This window comes from Lemur catta, chromosome 15 (assembly GCF_020740605.2).
Source record: "Lemur catta isolate mLemCat1 chromosome 15, mLemCat1.pri, whole genome shotgun sequence".
NCBI lineage: Eukaryota > Metazoa > Chordata > Mammalia > Primates > Lemuridae > Lemur > Lemur catta.
The window spans coordinates 13,974,121-13,999,295 of record NC_059142.1 but is presented as its reverse complement, the minus strand read 5'-3'; the positions used below and the strand labels follow the sequence as shown (position 1 = coordinate 13,999,295).

Here is a 25,175-nt window from a genome sequence, read left to right as displayed (position 1 = left end):
AGAGCTTTCTACAAAGCTGATGAAAGATCTGGATCCTCTCCCCACTGCACCATGGACAAAACGTCATGCATGCAGCTGTGCCCTCCCGTAAGCTATGGCCAGCACCTGATCCCCACAGCTGGCATGCCCTCTCTCCTCCTTTCTCAGCTTCTCCAAAGCCTTCCCGAGGCCTAGTTCAAACCCCACCTCCTTCAGGAAGTCTGCCATGATGACATGTCCCCACCCTGATACGTACTAGCTGGCTTTGGCTCCCAGCTGACTTCTTCCTCTACAATTAGGGTGTCCTTTGGGGCCATGCAGAAGTGGGCCAGAGAGCACCCTGTCACGGGAGCCTCTGGGCCCACACCATGCATAGCCTTGAGCCCCCTGCCACCACTGCTCTTGCTTTATCTCACCCGGTTCCTGCCTGGGTCCTCCTGAAGGGTCCCTGGTGCTGAGGGCCCAGTCCTGGCCAGTGTGTCCTCTCTTCCGCCTGGTCCTCAGCCCCAAACCCGCCCACCTGCCTGATCCCAGCTGGGCTTACCTTGGGCCCCCTGTCTGCAGCCTGAACCCCTACAGCCACGACGAGGGCGGCCTCAGCAACAGTCAGGACCACGTCCCTCTGGCCGCCCTGCCCCTGTTGGCCATCTCCTCCCCACAGTACCAGGACGCAGTGGCCACCATCATCGAGAGAGCCAACCAGGTCTATGGAGAGTTCCTCAAGTCCTCTGACGGGATCGGCTTCAGTGGGCAGGTAGGACAGCTCCCGCCCCGCCCCTGGCCTGGCCCCCGCCTGGAGAGAGGCTGGGATCTGCTGGAAGGATGGAGACCAGGCTGTTCTAGAGTCAAAGCATCTGACATCAAAGGCGGCTTTTGGGATCTTTGGGTTTGCCTTCGTCGTACAGATAGGAGGCCAATAGTCCCAGTTCGGAGTTTGAGCCCAAGTCTGACGCTGGGCCTGGGCTAAGCCCTGGTCCCGGGCAGCACCGCTCCCCACTGGGCTCCCTCAGGGCCTCCCTGGGGCCGGCTCTGGCTGGGTGTGGGGGCGGGTCTGGGGGCTGCCGCAGGTGAGCCTGCAGGCCAGCTGTGCCTCTGCAGGTGTGTCTCATTGGGGACTGCGTGGGCGGCCTCCTGGCCTTCGATGCCATCTGCTACAGTGCGGGGCCCTCGGGGGACAGCCCTGGCAGCAGCAGCCGGAAGGGGAGCATCAGCAGCACCCAGGTGCGGCCAGGTGGCGGGACAGGGGAGCAGGGGTCCCCTGGGGGAGGTAGCTCTGTCCTTCACGTTGGCACCATCATGTCCAGGTTACAGAGGATTGTATCATAATCCTGCAAGAGTAGCAAGAGATAAGTATCCCAGGAGGGGAAACTGAGGCCCAGAGAGGGCTGATCTGAATTTGGCTTCCTAGACATCTGTCCCGGCTGGATTGCCAGTCCCTGTGGATGCAGGAGACAGCCTGTGCCCCAAATCCTACCACTATTGTGTTGTGGCTTCCACATGCCTTTTGGAAGAAGCATAGCCCCTCACATCCTAGGAGGAAGGGGTTGATTTGTGCCTGGGGGAGGACGCAGGGCCCCAGAGTCTCCTGTGACAATAGTACTCTCCTGTCTTCTGCTTGGCCCCAAAGGACACGCCGATTGTGGTGGAGGAAGACTGCAGTCTGGCCAGCAGTAAGCGTCTGAGCAAAAGCAACATTGACCTCTCTAGTGGGTTGGAGGATGAGGAGCCCAAGAGGCCGTTGCCACGGAAACAGAGCGACTCCTCCACCTATGACTGTGAGGCCATCACCCAGCATCATGCCTTCCTCTCAAGGTAACACCCTTGCCTGTCCCTGCCTTCTTTCCATCAGAGCACCCAGGAGGCAGAGGACCTTGGCTTGGAGTCGTCTGGGAGGGCTGTGACCGGTCATATGTCCCAGGCCTTTCCATGCATTGAAGTGCCAGGACCCAGGCCACTTGCCATGGGCCCTGCACTGAGACCCAGGAAGCTGCTCCCTCTCCCTGCCCCACCATGGCTTGCAGAGAGCTCGAGAGCCCCAGTTTCATCTTCTGCAAAAGTGTAACGCTGCCCAGCCCACTTCACGGGGTGGTTTTAAGAACCTAGTGAGATAACAGATGCAGACATGTTTGGGGAGCGACCTCGGCTCTGTGTTCCTATCATTTCTCAGATGGGGAAACAGGAACAAGTAGGACTCTAACTTTCCGGGAGTCACACAACCCTTTACGGGAGAGCTGAGATCCGCGGTCTGGGTTCCTTATCCCGGTTCAGTGCTTTCTGACAAAACACACTTTTGTCTGTAGGCCAGGCAGGCCCCTCTACGGGACTGTTCACCCTCTAACTTTCCAGAAGAGACATGTTAATCAACACGGGCTAAATGAATTGTCTGCATGTTAACTCAGGGTACAAATGGCTGTTAGACATAGACCCAAGTTGGAATGAATGTCTCTTTCTTCTTTCTTTTCTCCTCAATTCTCTCCTTCCTCTTTCCTTCTTTCTTATCCAAGTGTTAAGTATCATGAGGTCATTACAACATTTGGAAAATATGTCATCTCACCACCCAGGGGGAACCACTGTTAGCATTGAGCCTGTATCCTTTCTGTATTTTTTTTTTCGCATGCTTTGCATATAGTTTTACTTAAAAAAAAGCGGTTACATTGTGATCTTGTCCCTATATAATTAAAAATACTTGGTAAATATCCTTAATGGCAATATAATGTTTTATTGAGTAAATACACAACAGTTTACTTAATCCCAGTACTTAGACACTTTGGCTTTTTCCAATTCTTTGCCATTATAAATAGAACTATAGTGAACCATCTTCGTGCGTAAACATCAACGTATGTATTAGGGTTATTTCATTCAGATGGATTCCTGGAGAGGAGTTACAAGGTCAAAGGCTCTGCCTATTTAAATTTCTGAATATTTAAAGCCCTTTGTACAGATTATCCTGTAGAAAAGCAGCTACGTGAGGGCTGCAACGTGAACATCTCAACATTTCTGGTTCATCCTTGAAACATCCTTTAGGAAAGCCCCAAATTTGGAGAATGAAAAGAAGTTGGAGGTTTTCAGTAGCTGGTCCGATGCAGCCAGATTTTCCCTCTGGTGTAGGGACAGATGGCAGTTTCTTTGGCAATTAAGTAGTTGGCGTGTGTTTAGGGACCACGCTGTACATGAAATATGTATTGTTAAACACCAGAGTCATCGTCCTCACGGGGAGATGCTCACACTGCGAGAGGCAGGAGGGAGTGAGGTTTCAGCTTTGCAGACTCACTCGCTCCAGAGGCTGGGGCATTTGCCCACATCATTTCAATTGTTATCTCTGCAACGTTTTCACCTCCACATTGAGTATTCTATTCGCATTTGCATTCGGTTAATAGATTGATACACTGCATGATCCCACAATCACGTTTGCAGCTTGCACTGTCTCTAATGCTGCCTGGCAAGTCAGGGTGATCCTGGGGTTTCCTCCTGATCATCGGAGCCTGCTCGGAGTCTGTGGCTGAACACTGAACACTGTTGCAGTCCCCTTGGGACAGTGTGTACCTGGGATGGGAATGGTTGGAATTCTGTGTGTTTGTGTCTTTCTCTTCAAGCACTGTTTCCTCTGCGGGCTGGGGAAGTGGGGGGAGCCCAAGCTGTTTGCCTCTGTGTCTGTGGGCTGCCTGGCACATGAGTGACGATGAAAGCCCTAATCCTGGCAAAACTGACATTATCCAGCTGGTCTGTGTACTGGCGGTCTGGGCTTCTCTGGTCTAAGTGCGTGAATTCTCAGCGTGGCCATCACAAAATCAGCACGATAACACAGGGCTGTCGTTGGATGCTTAGGTGCCCTTGGTGCTCAGCCTGTTTTTGTAAGTAAAGTCTTATTAGATCATAGCCACACATACTTGTTTAAGTATTGTCTGTGGCTGCTTTCATGTCACAATGACAGCGTTAAGTAGATGCAATGGAGATCACATGACTTATAAAAAGTCTAAAATATTTACCACCTGGCCCTTTGCAGGAAAAGTTTGCTGCCTCCTGCTCTAGCCAGACATTGGCCAGGCCTTGGTGGCCAATGCTGAGACTGTCGCCAGCTCACGTTGGTGGTATCTGGCAAGTGGGCTCTGCCCTGAGCCCTGTCCCAGAAGGCTGGGCACGCCACACCCAGACTCCAGGCTCTGCTGCTACGTGAACACTCCCACCTTCTCGGTCCCTCTCTAACCTGCCCTGTCCCGTGTCTTCCTCCCGTCTCAGCATCCACTCCAGTGTGCTAAAGGATGAGGGTGAGCTCCCCCCGGCCGCGGCGCCGCAGCTCCCCGAGGTCAGCCTGGGACGCTTTGACTTTGACGTGTCTGACTTCTTCCTGTTTGGCTCACCCCTGGGCCTGGTCCTGGCCATGCGGAGGACAGTGCTGCCTGGGCTGGACGGTGGGTACGGCATGGGCGGGGCCTGAGGTGTCAGGGCCTCAACGTGGGGGGAGCAGGGGGTGGGGACGGGGGCAGAGAGGGTCACGGAGTCGGAGTAGGAGGAAAGAGGTGAGAGGAGGGAGAGGGAAGCTGTTTCCCCAGATGGTGCAAAGGTGAGACAGCTTCTCATGGATTTCACTGTCCCTGTCACATGCCCCTGGCCAAAGTGTGTCCCCATTGTCCAGTGGTGATGCCATAAATACTCACCCTCTTGCATCCTACTTCTCCCTCCCTGTCCCCGGCAGACCCGCCACAGCCAGATTGGTCTAACCTACCCCCAACCCAATGCACCCAAGCCCACCTCAGTGCCTTTGCTCACGCAGGCCCTGCAGCCTCCAGTGCCTGTTCCTGTTCCTCTAAAATACCCATGCGAGGCGCTTTGCACCAGTGGGGGCAGGTTGTGACTTTGAGGACAGGGACGCAGACCGTCAGAGGCCGGAGGGCACCTTGGGTATCGACAGATGGATGCTTTCCACCAAAGTGTACCGACAACCCACAATATGGAACAGAGAGGGAGGGCTCAGGCTGAAGTGGGGGAGAGGAGGCAGCACCCCGTGGCTGCCCTGGGTGTCGCTGAGGCGCCCTAGGGCTCCCTGGATCTGGGCGGTCTGGTCTCCTGACCTAGAGGGACCGCCCTGCCTCAGTGGAGACGCCTGCTGGTCAGTGAGAGAAGTGTTCGGCCGGCTCTGGCCAACCGGGAGCGCCGTCTAGCGCCAGGCCTGGGAGCCCAGCGTTGCATGATGGTGCTGTCGGGGCCCCAGGTCGGGGCAGCTGTCCTGACTGAAAGAACCTGGGTCGGCTTCATAGATCAGGTAGCGACTGAGCGAAAGCTGGGAGAACTGAAAGGAGTCTGAGCAGTGGAAATAGTGGAGAGGGGACAGTTTGGGCACAGGTGCAGAGAAGGGAAGGCAGTAAGCCTGGCTGGGGAATTGCAGGTGCTCACTACAGCTGCAGTGCTGGGTGCTTATAGTGCACTCTCAGGTGGGGCAGGTTGGCAAGGCCTTGAATGCCAAACTGAACTTAATGGCTTTGCTCCTGTTGGTAGTAGGGAGCCACGGGAAGTTCTTGAGCAGAGGAGTAGGCTACTTGAAGCTGCACTCCAGGGAGCCTTCTAGGGCCAAGGGAGCGGGCACTAAAATGGGGCTTCCCCATGTGTCTTTCTCGCTCATGCAGGTTTCCAGGTGCGTCCTGCCTGCAGCCAGGTCTACAGCTTTTTCCACTGCGCAGACCCCTCTGCCTCGAGGCTTGAGCCGCTGTTGGAGCCCAAGTTCCACCTGGTGCCCCCTGTCAGTGTGCCCCGCTACCAGAGGTTCCCACTGGGCGACGGACAGTCCCTCCTCCTCGGTAGGTTCGCAGGGGTGTGAGCTACTGTGCTGAGTTGGAGGCTGGGCCCCAGCCAGGTGGCACACCTGTGCTGCCCTCTCTGGTCCAGCCTCTCTGTCAGCGAATGGGGTCACTCATCTGGGAAGGGTCTCTGGAGGACAGGAAGATAGCCAGCCCCTCTGTGTTCAGAGGGGCCCACCTGTGCCACACACTGCTCTGTGTAAATTATCTTGGGCCTCAGAGACCAGGCTCTGCCCCCTAACAGGCTCCTGGCCAAGCTCCTGTGGCCAGGTCCAGCGTAACACTCCAACCGTCAGAGCTGATGGCATGTCCGGGATCCATGCTCAGTGCTGTTCCTGAGTGCCCAGCCTGGACTCTGGAGGGGCAGGGTGGGGAGTGTGCCATCCTAGTGGGCTTCATGGAAGAGGTGGCCTTTTCTCAGAGCCTGGACAGTCAGGTGCATTTGGACAGGTGAAGAAGAGCTGGGGGCTGGGGCTGGAGATCTTCTAGGTGGAGGAATAGCAGGAGCCAGGGGCAGGTATGTTGGTGAAGGGCCCGTGGCCTCCAGGGTCAGGTAGGGTGAGCCAGGCCTGAACTGGGGTGTCGCCAAGGGGAGGCCTATAATGGACCCCCAGGGCCTTGGAAACCGGAGTCTTGGCTGCATACCCCACTTGGGGAGGTTTGGCCTAAGCCTGCTCAGAGCACGTGGCTTGTTCAGGATTAACAAGCACCCGCTCTCCACCCCTATTCAGTGGAGACTGTGTTTCCAAAGCCTTGCTTGTCAGGAGCTTCTACAGGCAGGTGAGGCTCTAAAACCTCCCCACCCTAACATGTGTCCCTCTTTGGTCAGGGGGTCCCCTTTCCCCAGAGGCCACCCTAGCTCCCAGGCTGGAGTTCCCATTCCCTTCCAGACTCAGGCACAATCCTTTGTGGCTCAGGGGAGGCGTTTGATAAGAAAGGACATGGCTATGTGTCACTCTGTGACCTCAGCTGGTGCTTCGGGGCAATCTCCCCGAGGCTCCCTCTGCAGCTTTATTGGGGTGTGGGTGATGAATGGATCCCCAGCTTCTGTCTGCTTAACTCACAGCTGGGAGGAGGTGAATGTGACAATGTGCTAGGGCAAAGGGGGGTCCTGAGCGGGTGGCGAGGGTGCAGGTGCCCACTGGGCAGGTGACTGAGCAAGGCTGGGGCTGGCTCCTCTGGTGCCCAGCCTCCCACCCACCATGGGGCTGGCACCAAGTGGGTAGCTCTGTTGGAGACACACTCCTCGGCCTGACCTTGACACTCCCCCTCCAGCCGATGCCCTGCACGCCCACAGCTCCCTCTTCCTGGAGGGCAGCTCCCGGGGCAGCCCACCCCTCCTGGACGCCCCTGCCTCACCCCCTCAGGCCCCGAGGGTACAACGCCCGGGACGGAGGATGAGTGAGGGCAGCTCCCACAGCGACAGCTCGGAGTCCTCGGACAGCCTGGCACCCGTGGGTGCCTCCCGCAGTGAGTGAGGTCCTTTTGGGGCCCTGTCTGGATGCTAGGGGAGGGCCCTTCCCCTGGGTGGTTGCTGGCCCACTGCCAGGGCTGCAGAGGGAGCCCCTGGGTAGGGAGGAGGGGTAGAGGGGGTGGCATTTCTGCCTTCAGGGAGCCGTCAGTCTGTGGGTGGAGACCTGGCTTCAGTCTGAATCCTCACCCTGGCCCCAGACTGAGCTCTGACCTTGGGGAGGACCTTGACCTCTGACTCCGGACAGAGCCCACTGGGAATTACTATTACTGCTGAGCGCTGCCCTGGGGTGAGACTGCAGTCCCTGTGGGTCTGGCCCTCATTCCTGGGGCCCAGGCGGGAGCACACAGCTTAGAGAGGGGCCGGTGGGGATGGGGGGGGAGGAGCAGCTCGTGTCCCAGAGCTCATTCAGAGCAGGGTGCTCCCGCCCCAAACTCGTGCCCCGCGTGGCACGTCCCCCACTGGGCCTGTGGGATGGGAGTCCCCCGCTGCCCCGTGGGTCAAGGCCCCAGGCAGGCCACTCGTCCTCACCTCCCCGTCTGACCTGCAGTCACGGCCAAGTGGTGGGGTGCGAAGCGGATCGACTACGCCCTGTACTGCCCCGATGTCCTCACAGCCTTCCCCACTGTGGCCCTGCCCCACCTGTTCCACGCCAGCTACTGGGAGTCCACGGACGTGGTGGCCTTCATCCTGAGACAGGTACTGCTGGTGCCCCCCCACCGGACCCTGCGGGCACTTGGGGGGGGCGACCTTCCCTGTCTGGAGAGCAACCTTCTCTCAGAGCATGCTGAGCATTTGGGCTTTATCCTAAGGCTCTGGGAAGGCATTGGAGCACTTAAACAAGTGGGTGGGGACACGGTCAGAGAATGGCTTTCATAAAGAACATTGGCTTTGGTGTGGCTGATGGCCTGGTACCTTCTAGAAAATTAAATAGCAGCTACACAGGAGAATGTACCGATATTTCAGCTTGGAGGCTGGAGTTGTAAATCCCCACTCCCCTCTGCATCTCAACGTCCCCGTCTGCAGAACCGAAGGTGCAGCAGAAAGGCCAGTGCCCGAGGGAGAGCCCGGTGGGGGAGGAGAGTGGGGGGTGGGCGGGGTCAGTTCCCAGACAGCCTCTGCTGCCAAGGTCAGGGCGTGGTTTTATACTAGGTTCAGTGAGCAGCCTAAGGAAGAAATATCAGAAAACCCTGGGGCTGCTGTTTAGGGGGCAGGAGAGGAACAATGAGATCACTGGTGAGACAATGTAGGAGCCCAACATGGAGGTGACAGCTTGGACCAGGATGCTGCTGTGGACGTACTGGGGTTCGATGGGATGCCCTTGGGTGTCTGGGCTGCGAGGGAAAGAGGGGAGCCCAGTTTGAGCACCTATGGTGGTGCCATTCCCTGGGACTTAGGAAGAGCAGGGCTGGGCATTTGGACATGTGCAGTGTGAGGTGCCTGGTAGGCGCCAGGCAGGAAGGTGAGTAGATGAGTCTGAAGCTTAGGGAAGACGTCAGGATTAAAGATAAAAATGTGGGAGTCCTCAGAGCTTAGATGGCATTTAGAACTGGTGATGGGTGCCACACCAAGGGAGTTCCTAGGGACAGACAAGTTCAGGGAGGAGTCCTGCGGCTCCCCCGGGGGCACGAGGAGGAGCCACAGAAGGAGACAGAAGAGGACATCTGTCGAGGTTGGAGGAGAACCCAGGGAGGGACGACAGGAGCGGACCTCTGACACAGGCAGGCTGGAAGTCACCGGGGCCTCAGCAAGAATGGCTTCAGGGGAGCGACGGGGACAGAGCCCGACTGGAGTGGGTAGAACAGAGGCACAGGGGTCCTAGAGGGAGTATTTTTAAAAGACGGGCAACATTCCAGCACATTTGGATGCTAAGGAGGATGCTGCCACAGGAAGTCTCATCAGTGATGCAGGATGGAGAGCGGAACCTCGCTGGGGTCACATCCTCGAGAAGGGGGCAGGGCTGGGATCAGGACTCCAGCTGGCCATAACAAGAGGGAGGGCAAAGAACATGTACAGGTGCAGGAAGCCACTAGATTTGGGCATGGAGGACAGAGGCTGCTCCCAGGAACAGAGCCATTAGGGAGGGAGTACTCTGGTCCCAGCTGTCAGGACAGGCGGGCAGGGACACAGGTCCTGGGTGCTGAGCTTCCTGAAGGTCCCAGGCTGGGAGGCGGAGGGGAGCCTGGCTGGCCACAGCTGGCAGGCCCTGACAGCTGGGAGGGAGGGAGAGAGGCCCAGAGGGCCTGACCAGGAGGCCTCTGGGCTGTTGGTCAGGTGATGCGCTACGAGAACGTGAGCGTCAAGGAGAGCGCCAGCTTGGATCCTGCAGCACTGAGCCCAGCAAACCCCCGTGAGAAGTGGCTTCGTAAGCGGACCCAGGTCAAGCTGCGGGTATGTGCATGGTGGGACCAAGTGGTTGGGACTGTGGCCTCAGGGAGCTGGGGCAGCCCTGGAGGTGGGAGCATCCACAGGGCAGTGAGGGCTTTGATTTGCCCCACCCCTGCCCCAGGCGCTGTAGCGAGGAGGGTGTGTGAGTTGGTTCTCCATGGCCTGGCTTCTCAGGGACCCCGAGGATGGGGGTCCAGGACACTGGGGAAGGTGAGGAGATGCCAGTTATGGAGCAACTGCTACGTGCTGGATTTCTGTAGACACGGACTTGAATCAGAGAGTCTGCTTGCGGCCACAGGGTTCTCAGTTTGACTTACCATTGAGTATGGGCTGGTGTGATATTTGCCATGACAGAGGGAGGCACAGATTAGCACAAAGATGGAAAGAAGTTTCGTCAGGGCAGGTCACTTGGGGCTTCCCTGGAGAAGAGGCTCCTCTTTAGGGTATTGAAGGATGAATAGGAGTTTGAGATGCATACATGTATTTACTCACTCTGCAAACCATCATCAGTGCCTATTCTGTCTCAATCCCTCTGCTAGAGAAAGGGGCATAGGGATGTACAGACACAGCCATTGCCAGGTGCCACTGGGCACCTCCAGTCCAGTGAGAAGATCAGACTAGGACCCCAAGAGCAATCTGAAAGAGTAGAGGGTGATCAATGCTTCATGAATCAACCTTTTTTCATAAACATACTTATTGAAATATAATTCACACACTATATATTTCATCCATTTAAAGTATACAGTTCAGTGGATTTTAGTGTATTCTCAGATGTGTACAAACATTACCATGGTCAATTTTAGAACATTTTTATCATCTTGAAAAAGAAACTCCATACCCTTTAGCTGTCATCCACCCCCACTTCCCCCACTGCTCTAAGTGATCAGTAATCTACTTTCTGTCTGCAGATTTGCCTATTCTGGACATTTCATTTCACTAAGATCATATAACATGTGATCTTTTAAATCTGACTTCTTTCACGTCGCTGCATGTTTTCAAGGCTCATCCGTGTTGTAGCAGTGTCAGACTTTCATTCCTGAGTAACGTTCCATTCTGTGGATACACTGCACTTTGTCCATTCCTCCATGGATGGGTTGTTTCCACATTTTAGCTGTTATGACTAATGCTGCTGTAAACATTTGCATATATGCTTTTGTGTAGACGTATGTTTTCATTTCTCTTGGGCATATACCTAGAAGTGGAATTGCTGGATCAAATGGTACCTCTGATTAATCATTTGAGGAGGTGCCAGGCTGTTTTCTGTGGCAGCTGCACCATTTCCTGTCCCCGACCAGCAGCCTGCGAGGGTTCTGATTCCTCCACATCTCCAACAACACCTGTTCTTATCTGTCTCTTTGATTCCAGTCATCCCAGTGGGTGGGATGGGGTATCGCATGGTGGTTTTGATTTGCATTTCCCTGGAGACTAATGACGTCCAGCGTCTGTTCAGGTGCTTATTGCCACGAACTGGGTCCTGCCCCTCCAGTGCTTCTGAGAGGGAACCTGTGTCCCCACTTGGCTGCGGGGCTCCAGGGTAGGGCCTATGACTGGTTCCTTTCAGAGACCGGTGCACATGAGGTGTCTGCAGATGTTTGTTAGATGGAATTAAAATGTGTGGGAATTGAGAGGAAGTCGAAACCACATCTTCGGGTGTCCAAGAAGTGCTTCTTGGAGGGGATGCAGTTGAGTGTGGTCACAGCGGATGGGCTGGAATGTGGGGGCAGAGGGCCAGGAATGGTACGGGCGGGGGGGGGTACCAGTGTGAGTGAAGGCCTGGAGGCTGCTGCTGTAGAGCCTGGTGGAAAGGACCAGAAGGTGTGGACGGGGAGCAGCAGGAGGCAAGACTGAAGAGGTTGCTCAGGCAAAGCTCAGAACGCTGAGCTCAGGATTTGGGCTTTACCCAGAGGGCTCTCAAGGGGCCTGGAGGGCTGTTCACAGATCGGTGCTTTATGAAGGCGGAGGATCCGTGTGCAGGGGCTGCTTTTGAGTGAGGAGCTCCATTAGGAAGCTATTGGCAGAGTCCCAGCAAGGGTCATGTGATTGTGGGAGAGAGGAACACGCGGCCAATATGAATAAAGGAAGGGTCAGCAGACTGAGAGACTCGGGTCTCAAAGGCCAGGTTGGGAGGGGAGTGTGGTCGGGGCCAGCATGGGCCTTGGGGCTACAGAATGAACTGGAACCAGAAGTGAGGAAGAATGGGAATGTTGAGATAGTTGCAGATAAAATGAGGCGATGTCCCAGATTGCTCAAGAATAATCCGGGTGGGGCTGGGGCTGCGCTGGGGACTGGGCAGGGAAGCAGGAAATGGGAACGGCCCGGTGTTAGGTGCTAAGTGTTGGAGCTGGTGCCGGGCCACGAGGCTTTGCTGTGCTGTGCTGTTCTGTCTACTCTTGAAATTAGAAATTTTCATCTCAGAAAAAGACAGATGGTACATGGCTGTTGGATGCCAGCCGTGATGTGGAAGAAAGAACCAGAAGTGACCGGGCAGTTTCCAGCCTAGGAATCTGGAAGAGGAGGACAGCGGAGGCCGGCTGCCAGCTCAGGGCCGTGCGGGAAGGTTGGAAGCAGAGACTGCACATCTGCAGGAAGCCCAGTGCGAGGCCTGCAAGATGATGTTAGGGACTCCCGGTCTGTTTTTCTCGTGGGTTCCATGGGAACACATCTTCTGAAACTCTAACAGAAGTTCATAGGAAGACGTGACTCAGTAGGCCCACATCTCTCCAGCCAATCCTAAGAACGCTTTAAATCTCCCTTGCAAAGGCTGAGCCAGCTTTCTTCTGCCTTTCTAGAATGTCACTGCTAATCACCGGGCCAACGATGTGATTGCAGCTGAAGATGGCCCCCAGGTCCTGGTGGGGCGGTTCATGTATGGCCCTCTTGACATGGTGGCTCTGACTGGAGAGAAGGTACCCGGGGCTGCCATGCCCGCCTCAGCTGGTCCACTAGGTGCCTTGTGAGACCACATGGCACGTGGGGTGAGGGCTCCAGGGGGGCCGGGCTGCCTGGAGTGGGAGCACAGTGCAGGGAGCCACACGCCCTGCCCGGCAGGCCGGGGAGGAGGAGCATGGAGTGTAGGACCGGCATGAGAGGGAGGGAGGGAGGGTGGAGGGGGCCAGGGAATGTCAGGCAGGAACTGCAGCCCCAGAGCTCCCCAGCCCAGCCCCTCTGCCAAGCCTGTAGTCCCTCAGCCTTCAAGGAGTCCCCTGTCCCCCTTCCCTGCCTGCAGGTGGACATCCTGGTGATGGCAGAGCCATCCTCCGGCCGCTGGGTACACCTGGACACGGAGATCACCAACAGCAGTGGTCGAATCACATACAATGTGCCACGGCCCCGGCGCCTGGGGGTCGGCGTCTACCCAGTGAAAATGGTCGTCAGGTAGGACCCAGGGGAACATTCTCATGGCAGTTTCTCCTGTTTCCACCACTCTTCCAGCCAGGCCTGTCCAGAGGTTGGGGTGCTTGGGGCTTTCTTTGGGCCCCACTCTGTCTCCGTGGACAGAGGAAAACGGGGAAGGTCTCCTGATGCCACCCAGATGCTCCCTGCCCCTGGCCCCAGACTGGGCTCTAACTCCATCTACAGGCTGACCTCAGGCTAACCTGACCCTCCGTGCACGGCTGACCACAGGCAGGTTCCTTGCAGGGGCGACCAGACCTGTGCCATGAGCTACCTCACGGTGCTGCCCCGGGGCATGGAGTGCGTCGTGTTCAGCATCGATGGGTCCTTCGCGGCCAGCGTATCCATCATGGGAAGCGACCCCAAGGTCCGGCCAGGTGCAGTGGATGTTGTCCGGTGAGTGCTGCCTCCCATGAGGGAGCCTGCAGCGCTGGGGGAAACTCGTGGTTTTTCTAGGAATTCTATTGGTCTCTGGGGCCCAGAGCTGAGCAGTCCTGGCTTTACTGCCAATAGCAATTTCTTGAGGGTCCTTGGGAATATCTCTCCCCTTTTCTAGATCTCAGCTCTTTTGTTCCTTGTTTCCTTCCTTTCTTCCTTCCTCCCTCCTTCCTTCCTTCCCTGCCTCCCTCCCTCCACCCGTGCACCCATCCACCCTTTTCTGAGGCCAACTGTGGCCAGCTCTGCGCCAGCCACTGATGCAGAGAGCTCCTGGTCAGAGGAGCTCCGAATCCAGTGGGAAAAGCAGGTCATGGGCACGAGAAACTGTGACCCAGGACGCCAGGGATGAGACCCCAAGCGTGAGGCAGATACCAGGCACTGGGTGTTCTTGGGGTTGGGGCTGGGCACTGTCCTGCCTCATCCCAGTAATCATGACGGCTTTGAGGAGACAAGACTGGCCTGGTCCCCCCGGGCTCCTGGGAGACTGCTGCCCTCAGAGTGCCCAGCAGCTCTGTGGGAACAGGCTGGACAGGCTCCAGCCCATCTCAGGGGCCAGCCTCTCCCCTGCAGGTCTGGGCGGTTTGTTCCCATGACAGCAACCCCTTCCAGAGTCAGCATCCCCCTCCTGTGGAGGGAAGGGGGTGCTGTGGTCCTCTTCTCTGGGGATTCACGGTGGTCTCACCTCCTTCCTGCGGGGGAAACGGCTTTACATCAACTTGAGAACTGACCAGAATCCCTGGGGGAGATGCCTGCACCTGTGTGGTTTTCCAGACCCTCCCCAAATCTCTCAGATCACCCTCCAGGTTTAGAACTCCCCAGTCTATGTTCTGGTGGCTAGTGCCACAGAGGCGCCCACAGAGGTCTGGGCTCACCTGACACCTTGCAGCCAGGATTCTGTGTAAGGTTAGTGGAGAGACTGTCCCACTGCTCTGTGAGAGCACAGAGGAAAGAGGGCAGTTCTGCTTGGGAAGCAGGGGAGACTTCCTGGAGGAGGGGGCCTTGAAAGAAGGGGGATGTGAATCTAAGCAGACAGACAGAGCCTGGAGGGCTGTCTAGGGGAGGAGTCTGCCGCGGGAGAGCACTGGGCTTGTCCAGGGGCTGTGCAGCAGCTCCTGTGGCTGGGGAGGTCCCACGGGCAAGGACAGAGCAGGGGTCACGGCCACAGGTACAGACAGCAGCATGGAGACTTTACCTCGGGGCACTGGGGACCTGGAAATGCCTTTAGGCAAAGGAGTACTGGGGTTAGATCTGTGATTTAGGGAAGTCACCATGGAAACAGTACCGAGGATAACAATAAAGCCAACTGTATGGAGCACACCATGCCCTGCGTGTTTGGGATTAATTCCTGTCATCCTTAGGAGATACTGTTATTACCCTCATTTTGCAGATGGGGAAATTGAAACCCTGTGGGGACTGGGGGCGGGGGGGGGGCGGTGTTAAGGAACCTGCCCAAGGTTGCACGGCCCAGGTTAGAGTGGGGGCAGGAGGTGGGGGGAACACCCAGGAGACTTTTGCACTGGCCAGGAGGGAGATGGCGCTCGTGCTCAGGATGAGAAGTGCGGTTAACATGAGAAGGCTGCAGGCAGGGTCCTGGCCCGGTGCAGTGGCAAGGCTGGCCCACTGGCGGAGCGGGTGGGGGGCACAGGGAGCCGCAGGAACCAAAGAGGGCTCGTTTCTGGCTCTAAAGAGGACGTGAGCAGCGGGCGAGTGGGGAGTGGCTGCCTGCAGCGCGTCCACAGGAGACATCCAGGACTCCCAGGACGCCGCCTGGAGTGTGGAATTTGGGGACCCCCTTGTTTTCCCGGGCACTCCTCAGAACAGCCCCTCTGGCTTCTCAGGAGGGCGCCTGTGGGCGGGGCAGGCTTCCCGGCAGTGGGTGGCCTGCACGGGGCAGGGGTGGACCCTCCGATGCCGTCTCGCCAGGCACTGGCAGGACCTGGGCTACATGATCCTTTACATCACGGGGCGGCCGGACATGCAGAAGCAGCGGGTGGTGTCGTGGCTGTCCCAGCACAACTTCCCACAGGGCATGATCTTCTTCTCGGACGGGCTGGTGCACGACCCGCTGCGGCAGAAGGCCATCTTCCTCCGCAACCTCATGCAGGAGGTGAGTGACCAGCCGGGCCGGGGGCGGGGCTTCCTCAGCAGGCCTGGGGTAGGGGGGCGGTGGGACCATGACCCTCCTCCTCACCCCTCCTCTCCACCCTCAAGCCGGTTGGGGCCTCAAGAGATGCATAGTTTGCAAAGCCCATTCCCATGGATCTCATTGGTCCTTTTAACAGCCTTGTAAGGCAGGTATTATCTTCACTGACAAAAGGCCGGGCTCGGATGACTTGCCCCAGATGGGAGCCAGGCTTCCATTCTTTCCTTATTTTATTTTTTTGAGACAGAATCTCATTCTGTCACCCTGGCTAGAGTGCAGTGACGTCATCACAGCTCACCACAGCCTCAAACTCCTAGGCTCAAGCAATCCTCCTGCCTCAGCCTCCCAAGTAGCTGGGACTACAGGCGTGCACTCTCACGCCCGGTTAATTTTTTCTATTTTTAGTAGAGATGGGTCTCGCTCTTGCTCAGGCTGGTCTCCAACACCAGACCTCAAGCGATCCTCCCACCTGGCCTCCCAAAAAGCTAGGATTACAGGCATAAGCCACTGCCCGCCCCGCCTAGACTTCCATCCTTTATCTCCTGACTCTTGTCTCTACATCGGGTTATTCATTCAACAGACATTTAAGTGCCCACCCTATTCCTTACCCCGTGCTTGGTGTTGGGCTGCACAGAGACAAAAAGAACAGGGGACACGCTCTCCAGAGCTCGCCAACTAGAGCTGTGGTTCTCACAGTGCGCCTGGGACCTGCACCTTAGCATCTCTTTAGAAATGCAAATTCTCTGGCTCCATCTTGGAACTTCTCAAGCTGACAGTCTTGAGAAGGGGCTGAAGCCCTCCAGGGGATTCTGATGCACAGAAAATATTTGAGAATTGCTGATCTAGAGCAGGGGTTGACAAATGATGGCTAAATCCAGCCCACGGCCTGTTTTTATAGGACCTGTGAGTTAAGAATGGTTTTTACACTTTCAAATGGTTGGGAGAAAAATCAAAAGAAGAATGATATTTCATGACATGTGAAGATTATATGAAATTTAAATTTCAGCATCTATAAATAGTTTTATTGGAACATAGCCAAGCTCATTTGTTTATGCATTGTTTATGGTTGCTTTGGCGCTACAATGGAAGAATTATGACAGAGTGCAAAGCCTAAAATATTTACTATCTGGCCTTTTACAGAAAAAGCCTGCGAATCTCTGATCTAGAGGAAGGAGGACATGTAAATTGACAATTACTGGTGTGTGGCTGAAAATGGCCCTATTAGCAAACAGGGGAGAAAGGACTTAAGTTTGCCTGGGAGGTCAGGGAAGACAGCTGCAAGGTGGTAACTTTTGAGCTGAGTCTTGAAGCAGGAGTGTGAGTTTGTCAGGCAGACAATGAACGGTCATGTGCAAAGGCACAGGGGCAGGAAACAGCCTGGGATGCTCTCAGAGCTGTAGGCATCCAGGAAGGGGGACTGTGCAGGCAGGGGCAGACTCAGGACACTTGGGAGCTGAGCCCTCAGAGGTCATCAGGGGCCCAAGCTTGGCAGGCCTTGAAAGCCTTGGAAACCAGGCCAAGACTGTGAACTTTTTGCTGAGATCAATGGGCAACCATGGAAGAGTTTAAAGCAGGCAATGGCAGTGTCTAATAGGAGTTTTAGAAAGATCCTCCTGGCAGCTGTGTGGGGAGCAGATTGGCAGGAGAAATGAGAGGCAGGGAGGCCAATGATGAGGATGTGGCCCAAGCAAAGGACAGGAAGACCAGGATCCATCTAGGATGGAGAGAAGGCATGGACAGTCACAGAATCAGGACGTGGAATTGTCAGGACTCAGTGATGGTTGGAGGTAGGGAGCGAGGAGCTCTCAGATGTCCATGATGGGTGACCGGGCGGGATCCAGGGGCTACTCACCTGCCTGTGTTCTCCATGGAGGCAGAGTCTGTGTCTGTTCTGCTCACCAACATATCTCTGGGATTTGGGGCAAGGATGTGGCACAGTAGGCACTTAATAAATGTTAGTGGAATGAATAAATGAGTGAAATGAGAGGGCACACAGGAGGAGGACCACGCTGGGGGTGGGGATGAGCCCAGTTTTATTGGAACACAGCCAAGCTCATTTGTTTATGCATTGTCTATGGTTGCTTTTGCACTACAATGGAAGAATTATGACCGAGTGCAAAGCACTCTGTGGACACGTTGAGGCTGCCGTGGCTGTAGGATGCCATATGGCTTGGGGAGAGGTCTGGGCTGCAAGTGGAAGCTGGGAGCCTGGAGCGGGAGGCAGGTCAGTGAAGCCATGGAAGGAGGCATTTCCTGGACAAAAGCAAGAGCGAGAAGAGGCTGCGCTGGGCCCTGAGAGCTGGGAGAGGACCTGGCTGAGGAAGCAGGAGGAGGGTCAGAGGGGGAGGGGCCAGGAGAGAGACGCTGCAGGTGTTGGAGAGAAGAGGGCTTGAAGGAGACAGTGCCCTTCCGGTGAAGACGTGGTTTGGCGAGAACTGCCCACTAGAGGAAGACTGGCCATGGGATGACCTTGGTGAGGAAGGGACACCTCAGAGGGACAGGCAGGCAGAAGCAGTAGAGGATGGAGCAGAGAAGGTGGGTCTCCACTTGAAGGGTTGTGAGCGTGGGTGGCAGGGTCACTGGAGCTGGGGGAGCAGAGTTACAGGAGTGAGCTCAGGCAAATGGAGGGGATGGGACAAAAAGGGACTGTGTCTTCCTCTGAGCCACAGGCCAGCTGGGAATGAGCCAGCAACTGAGGAAGCCTTCTCTTTGGTTCAACATCAAAAGCAAAGTCACCTACAGGACTGGGTAGGGGCTCAAGGAGGGACAGAAAGAATATGTTGGATGAGAGCTCTGTGGTTTTAGGAGTTTCTCTAGCAGTTCTCAGTAGCCAGTGTAGAGGAAGTGGGTGGTCGAAAAATCCTAGGGCTGAGGTCTGACCGGGCGTGAGTAGCAGAAGGGAAGAGAATCCCGGGTGGAGTCAGGGGATGCAGGGATGCCACGGGGTGCCCAGCCAGGATGAGGAAGGGCGTGAGACAGGAGGGTGGGTGCAGAAAACGCTGGTGTCAGTGAGGCTGAGAGCAGCTGGGTTGGGGGCCAGGAGAGACTCGGGGGCAGAAGCGCTGGTCAGAGCAGGGACATGCAAGTTCAGAGTTCAGAGGGAGGTTCTGGGCTCAGACCTAGAAGTGATGGCCACTGACGCAAAAGAAGGCGAGAGGCCTCTGGGCTGAGGGGTGGTAGGTGATGCACAAGGACAGAAATCATCCCAGCAATGGTGGGGCGTAGGAGGAAGGAAGCTGTGACCCAGGACCAAAGCCGCCAGTGAACTTGGGCGGAGCAAGGGTGAGAGGAAAGAAGATGGCATTGAGGGGGAGGTTCACAGTGAGCACCCCAAAGCAGGAGGTAGTTTCATCCAGCGAGGTGGGACGGGAGAGTAGGGTGATGATCTGGAGGGGCCCTTGGAGCAGGGAGGATCTCGGACAGTTTGTGGAACAGGATTGGGGTGGAGGACATCAGACCAGCTAGCAAGAGGCAGCGGGCAAATGGCAAGCCACAGTCTGGTGTGGTACGGACAGCACTGGGTCCGAAGCCAGACCTGGCTCCCGTCTGGCCCTGTGATGCATAACCTGCAACTCAGTTTCCTTATCTGCGAAGGAATGCTTTGCCTCGTTACATAACCTGGTATAGTGCTGTCCGAGGTGGGGTCAGTACATGGTATGGTCATGACTGTTCACTGGGCAGAGCACTGTCCCTGTATCAGGCCTGGGGTGCAGGGAGGGACAGCCACTCTGGGGGTTTATTCCTGGCACAGGGTGGACCCATGGCTTGGAGTCTAACAGCGCAGATAAAGGGTCTCCAAGCAGGGGCTCCCCAGCATTGGTCTAGGAAGCCTTCCAGGGAGGTCAGCTGGGCCTCTCCCTCCCTCATGAGCTGCCTGTGTTTCAGTGTTTTATCAGAATCAGTGCTGCCTATGGCTCCACCAAGGACATCTCCGTCTACAGCGTGCTGGGCCTGCCAGCCTCGCAGATCTTCATTGTGGGCCGGCCCACCAAGAAGTACCAAACCCAGTGCCAGGTGGGTGGAGGCTGGGCCAGGGCAGGGGTGGTCAGGGAAGGCGGTTGGCAGGGGAGTAGGCAGTTCATTTGTTTGTTCATTCCTTCATTTGCTCATTCATTCATTCAACAAACACTATTGAGTGCAGGGCACAGTCCCCAGTGGAGTCAGATATAATGTCATCCAGTCTACCGGGGAGATGGAAACATCCGCAGTCCATGATGGGATAGTGTGGCAGGGCCATGATGTACAGCAGGGAGCAGAGAAGCAGCTGACTCAGACTCCAGGGCGAGCTTGGCTTTCGGGAATTTGAAGGAATAGCCCAGGAAGGGCCTGAGATTGGGAGGAGCATTTGTGGCAGGGGCAGCAGCCAAGGTCAGGAGGTGACAGAGGACAGTATATTCTGGGAACTGCCAGTGACTGAGCTTGGCTGCGTGTGATGTGGGCAGGGAGGGGAGAGGGGAGCTGGGGTGGTAACTGCATCTGAGGTGGGCTGTGCGCCTTGCTCAGTTGGGACTCTGTCCTCAGAGTTGTCGTCCTTGGAGTGTGTGATTCAGAAAGATCCTTCAGTCTGCAGGCAGAAGGTGGGTCAGAGGAGTGGAAGGGAAGCAGGGAGGGAGTTGGAGAGAACGTGGAGGGTCTGAGCGGGCTTTCTGAGGCAGGGCATGGGAGGGATTTGGCACGCACAGGTCAGATGTACGGGGTGAAAGAAAGTCCAAGCCGAGGACCACGCCCTGGTTTCTGGCTTGGGTAACCAGGTAGGAGGTGCCATTGTTGGGATTGAGAAGCAGGTTGGAGGAGGAGCAGGTGGAAGGCAAGGAGATGGCCTCCCTTTGGGAGTGTGAGGTGTCTGAGAGTGACCAGCAGGGGGAGGGTCAGAAGACCTTGGCACCTCAGAGTGGGGAACTCTGGAGCCTTGCTCTTCAAATTCAGAAGCACAGCGGCATCACCTGGGGATCAGAATCCGAGGCCTGGGGTGGGGCCTGAGAATCTGCCCAGCAACGGTCCAGGTCCAAGCCAGCTGTTGCTGCTGGCCTAGGACCACGCTTTCTGGGGACACAGAGACTGGCAGGATGGGCAGCTGTGGGGTCAGAAAAGAGAGTTAGGTGGGTAGAGGCTGGATGACGGGAGGCACTTGTGTTTTGGGGATTTAGTGAGAGTGGCAAGGATGGGCCCTTCACCCTCATCAAGAATCCGGAGAACTCAAGTGACCCATGAGTGCAGAGAGAGGTGCAGAGTGGAATGGGGACCCTGGAGTGGGGTTCCTCAGAGAAGCTGGAGCCACCCTGGTCGTGTGTTCCCGGGAAGTAGCGATGCTGTGGGGACAGGGCCCGCTGGCCTGACGCCTGTCCCCTCCGCAGTTCCTGAGCGAGGGCTACGCGGCTCACCTGGCCGCGCTGGAGGCCAGCCACCGCTCGCGCCCCAAGAAGAACAACTCGCGCATGATCCTGCGCAAGGGCAGCTTCGGGCTGCACGCACAGCCCGAGTTCCTGCGGAAGCGCAACCACCTGCGCAGGACCATGTCGGTGCAGCAGCCCGACCCGCCCGCCAACCCCAAGCCCCGAGCGGGCCCAGAGCCAGCCCGAGTCCGACAAGGACCACGAGCGGCCGCTGCCCGCGCTCAGCTGGGCGCGTGGGCCCCCCAGGTTCGAGTCGGTGCCCTGAGGGGCGGGCTGTGCTCAGAGCAGGGGGGGCCCAACCAGGCCGTCGCGGGGGGCGGCCTGCGCGGACGGGAGGGGGCTGCCCTCTCCCCGACACAGGCGTTTTCCTGCTTTTTCCCTCCCGTGTCTGTCCAGCATTGTCCGACCAGAGCAGGGAGGGACCCTGTCCGGTCTTGGGGGGTTCCCTGAGCTGCCACGGGGTGAGGTTCGGGGTTCTCAGTGCGGCTGCGGCTGCCTTCCCCATGCCTGTGACCGCGAGCCCGAGTCAGGGTTAAATGTTCGTGTAATCCTGGGGGCCAGGCCTGCCCGGAGCTGAAGTGTTTGGGCAAAGTCGACCATCCTGAGTCCCCGAGGCGTCACAGCCACGCCGGGCAGGCCCTACCGAGAGCAGCCCTGCCCCGGGACCAGCTGCTGCTGGCCCGCACGGCTTCTTGGCTGCCTTGCGGAGGGGTGAGTGGCATTTGTGCCAGCCCTCCCTGTGACATCCTGGCTCACCGTTTGGGAGTTGGCTCTCTTATGGCAAACTGGCCACTTTCTGGGAGTAAGAGGAGGTCCCCTGGGCTTGTCCTCGTGTATGCTGACTCTGTCCACAGCCCTCGGGTCGGGGCCTGGTGCTGACGGTCTGTCCTCCTGCAGCTGTCCGTTGTGCCCCTTCTTGTCCCCAGTATCCTCCCCATTTTCCTGCGGCCCTTGGGGACAGGTGTTCCTCTTCCCGTAGCCCTGCCTTGTGCCCTCCGTGAGGCTGCAGCCTTGGGCTCTGGCCCAGCTGGGCTGGCTGTGAGCCCTTGCGCCTGTTGCTTGCGCTCTCTGGGCCCTGCCCGCCTTCTGTGATCGGAGGGGGCCCCCAGCTGAGACTGGTGTGAGCTTTTGACTCCTGGGTTGTCCTGCACTTCACCCCCCTGGGGCTTTTCAGGCCTAAGGCCCCTCAGAGTGTCCAGTGATCCACACCTTCCACACAGCCTGGGAGAGGGGTTGGGAGTGCCAGCAGGGAGGAGCTCCTGTCCCGCGGCCTCAAAGAAGGGCTGGGAAGGGATCCCCCCCATGGAGAGCTGCTGCCGGTTTGCCTTGCACTGATGGTCAAACCGGGTGTCCCAGGGATGGAAACATCCCCGACTCCTGCCAACGGGTACTGACCTGGGTCCTCCTCCTCCTGCTTTGCTCAGACTGATGTCTCCCTTTTGGCTCCTGGAAGGCGTGGAGCTGAGATTCCAGGGTTCTGGGGGGTTCATGGAATTTTGGCTCCAACTGTTGTAGTCTCTTCCCTTCCCCCTGCCACTCAGTTTGAGCCCATAACTTTCTCCCAGGTAGTCCCCTGAGGTTGGCAGGGTGTGGCTCTCCTAGGGCTCCCCGAAGCCTGCCCAGGCCCTCCTGCTGCTGCCCGGCACCGGTCTCCTGCACCGCCCCCTGCTCCCTGGCCCAGGCTCACACCCGCTGTGTGTGGCTGCCGGGGTTGCCCCCGAGTCTGTGGGCTGCCGCTGAGACCAGTCCCAGCTCTTTCAGCCAGGCCGCCCCCAGGGCCCAGATGTCCGTGTGCACAGCAGGCACCCGTGTCGGTTCGGTGTTGCTTCTGCTCAATGTCTACCTCTCGCAGCTCCCATGCAGCTGACGGCAGCTGCCGGTGGGGGCAGCTGGCACCGCCGTTGTGAATTGCCTGGCAAACTGGGCACCCTCCTGGGGCTGGAGGGGTCTGGGCTCCCAGCTCCCAGCCCTCAGCCCTGCTCTCTCCACTGGAAACGTGTCTTCTCCAGCCTGCCGGCTCTTCTGCTCCTTTCAGCACTGCATCCTGCATCCAAGCCCAGCGCTGCTGCCGGCGAGTCTGTTGGGGAGGGGTACAGATCAGCCCCAGCTTCCTCTCTGGTCCTGCCGCCAGGCGGGTCACACATGCCCATCCCCCCCTCACATTTCATGTTCTTGGGTCTCCATAGGCATAGCCACCTCAACCCTAATCCCTCCCACCTCTGCCCCCAAATACCCTGATTTAAACTTGGGCAGACTTAGTCTGATTTTCTGAAATTCCACCATCTTCTTTTTGCAGAAGCCACTGATATATTATTCTCAAATGATAAAATAATTAGCGTGAGATACTTTGCTTCCAGTGAGATTTCCTCTTCCCTTTCTGAGGACCGCAGGCTAGAAGAGAGAGAGCGAGAGAGAGCACACTGGGATCCCCAGGGAATTGAGTCAGAGTGACCAGGGTTCTGTGGCTCTGGGGGTCGGAGCTGGGACACAGGACCCAGCAGGAGGGCCACCAACTCTTCCTTTCTGGAGCCCCGGATTGGGGCTTTGACGACACACACGAGATGCTGACGGTGTACAGTGAGATATTGTGAACACAACACCCTTGGAGCTGTAGTTGGTGTGTGTGAATGTGTGTACCTGTGGTTCTGTTTAGTGATGAGACAACTTATGTTTCAGTACTGCTTTCACGGCAACTATGTAATCCACATGCACTTTCTATACTAGTAGTTCGTTCAATTTTGTCCGTCTAGTTAAGTTGGAGAAACAAAAAAGAACCAAGTCATGTTGTTTTCTGGAGGGAGTGCTGCTGCCTCTCCTTGAGTCATTCTGTGACCCCCAATCCAGCTGTTTTCTAGAGAATTCTTCTAGCTCCTGGTATGCCTGCTTCCCAGCAGCTGGAAAACAGATCTTCCCCGCCTGACCAAAGCTCCTTGTTTCTTGCGTGGCATGTTTGTTCTTCCCGATCTAGTGGCTGTCTGGGCTGAGGGCCTGCCTGCCACACCTTCCTCTGCCACTTGCCCTGTTGGGGGTTCAGGGTGCATTTTTAGCCGGGGCCTGCTCTTTCCACATCATGAGTTTTTCCTAAAGATCTCAACTTCTCCCTTAGGCTCCTCAAAAAAATTTTTTTTTTTAAAGTAGACCCTTTTCATGCATTTGGATGGACAGCCCTCCTGTCTGGGTGCTGGGCCCCAGCAGACAAATATGTTTGAACCCCAGTATTCCAGAGATGACTGGCTGGTGGGCTCTCTGGAAGAGGGGAGGCTGGATCTCATGGTTTTTAAACTGTATTTTTACCACTTTGGAGTGCATACCTGTGCCCTGGAGGCGTCCTGCAGACAAAACATGGCATCAGTCTTTAAGGAAAGCTGGACCCTGAGCGAGGCAGGTGGATGGGTCCAGAGGTAGCACTGGGTTCGCAGGATACACTTCCACCCAGCTAGGTGCAGCCCCGCCCGGGAGGGGCACCCTGGCCTCGAGGAGCCTCGCAGCTGACCCCGCCTTAAACAACCAACTTTCCCACCAAATCCCTGGGGGATTTGGGTGCAAAGTGCTCTGGAAACCTATTCTCTTTGGCTCAGCCAAAAGAAACATCTGCTCCTTCCTTTCCTTCAGGGCTTGGGGGAACTTTCTTAAAAATCATTGTTAGGGTTAAGTCCAAGCACTGAGGCCTGGCCTGGGCTCTGCTCCTTGTTGGGAAACCAACAGGGCAGCGGGGAGGAAAATCCGAGTTTGACTCCACCCTCTTTGGGACAAAGGAGAGGCAGATGACACCAAGGAGGGGCAGGCCAGAGGAGGTGGCTCGTGCACAGGGACCCCCACCCTCGGACCCCGCTGTCCTTTTCTATTTGTTTACTTGGTGGTGGCAGCCAGTCTGACCTTGTCTGTGGTCTGACTGTCCCTAAGTGTGTCACTTTCAGTATTATCTGTGATGGATGGTTCTGTGGTGAAAAAGGTTTATTATATTCCTTACGGCTGCCTTGTACAAAATCCGTTAGAAAAGAAAATGTAAAATATCAGATTTCTAACAAGACAAAAACAGCATTATGGAGTTAAAAGATTTTTACAACTGGTCTTGATTTTGATGTGAGCTGGTTTTTAACTCTCAAATGTTGTCACTTAAATAAAAACCTTATTTGCCTTTAAAATGCGCTTTGTTCCGAACTGCGTTGAGAAATCTC

General features: G+C 56.6%; 1 protein-coding gene across 1 annotated transcript in view; it reads left to right on the top strand.

Moving 5' to 3' along the window:
• Positions 1-23,166, top strand: part of PITPNM3 (PITPNM family member 3) — a 91,482-nt gene extending 68,316 nt beyond the window's left edge. Inside the window, 15 exon segments of the mRNA XM_045526011.1 lie at positions 544-733; positions 1,078-1,200; positions 1,607-1,791; positions 4,216-4,388; positions 5,601-5,771; positions 7,047-7,241; positions 7,793-7,941; positions 9,517-9,633; positions 12,420-12,536; positions 12,857-13,005; positions 13,270-13,419; positions 15,385-15,568; positions 19,490-19,618; positions 20,959-21,156; positions 21,158-23,166. Of these exon segments, the coding sequence (XP_045381967.1) occupies positions 544-733; positions 1,078-1,200; positions 1,607-1,791; positions 4,216-4,388; positions 5,601-5,771; positions 7,047-7,241; positions 7,793-7,941; positions 9,517-9,633; positions 12,420-12,536; positions 12,857-13,005; positions 13,270-13,419; positions 15,385-15,568; positions 19,490-19,618; positions 20,959-21,156; positions 21,158-21,262 (2,335 nt within the window). The 3' untranslated portion in view covers positions 21,263-23,166.
• Positions 23,167-25,175: the final 2,009 nt, after the last annotated feature.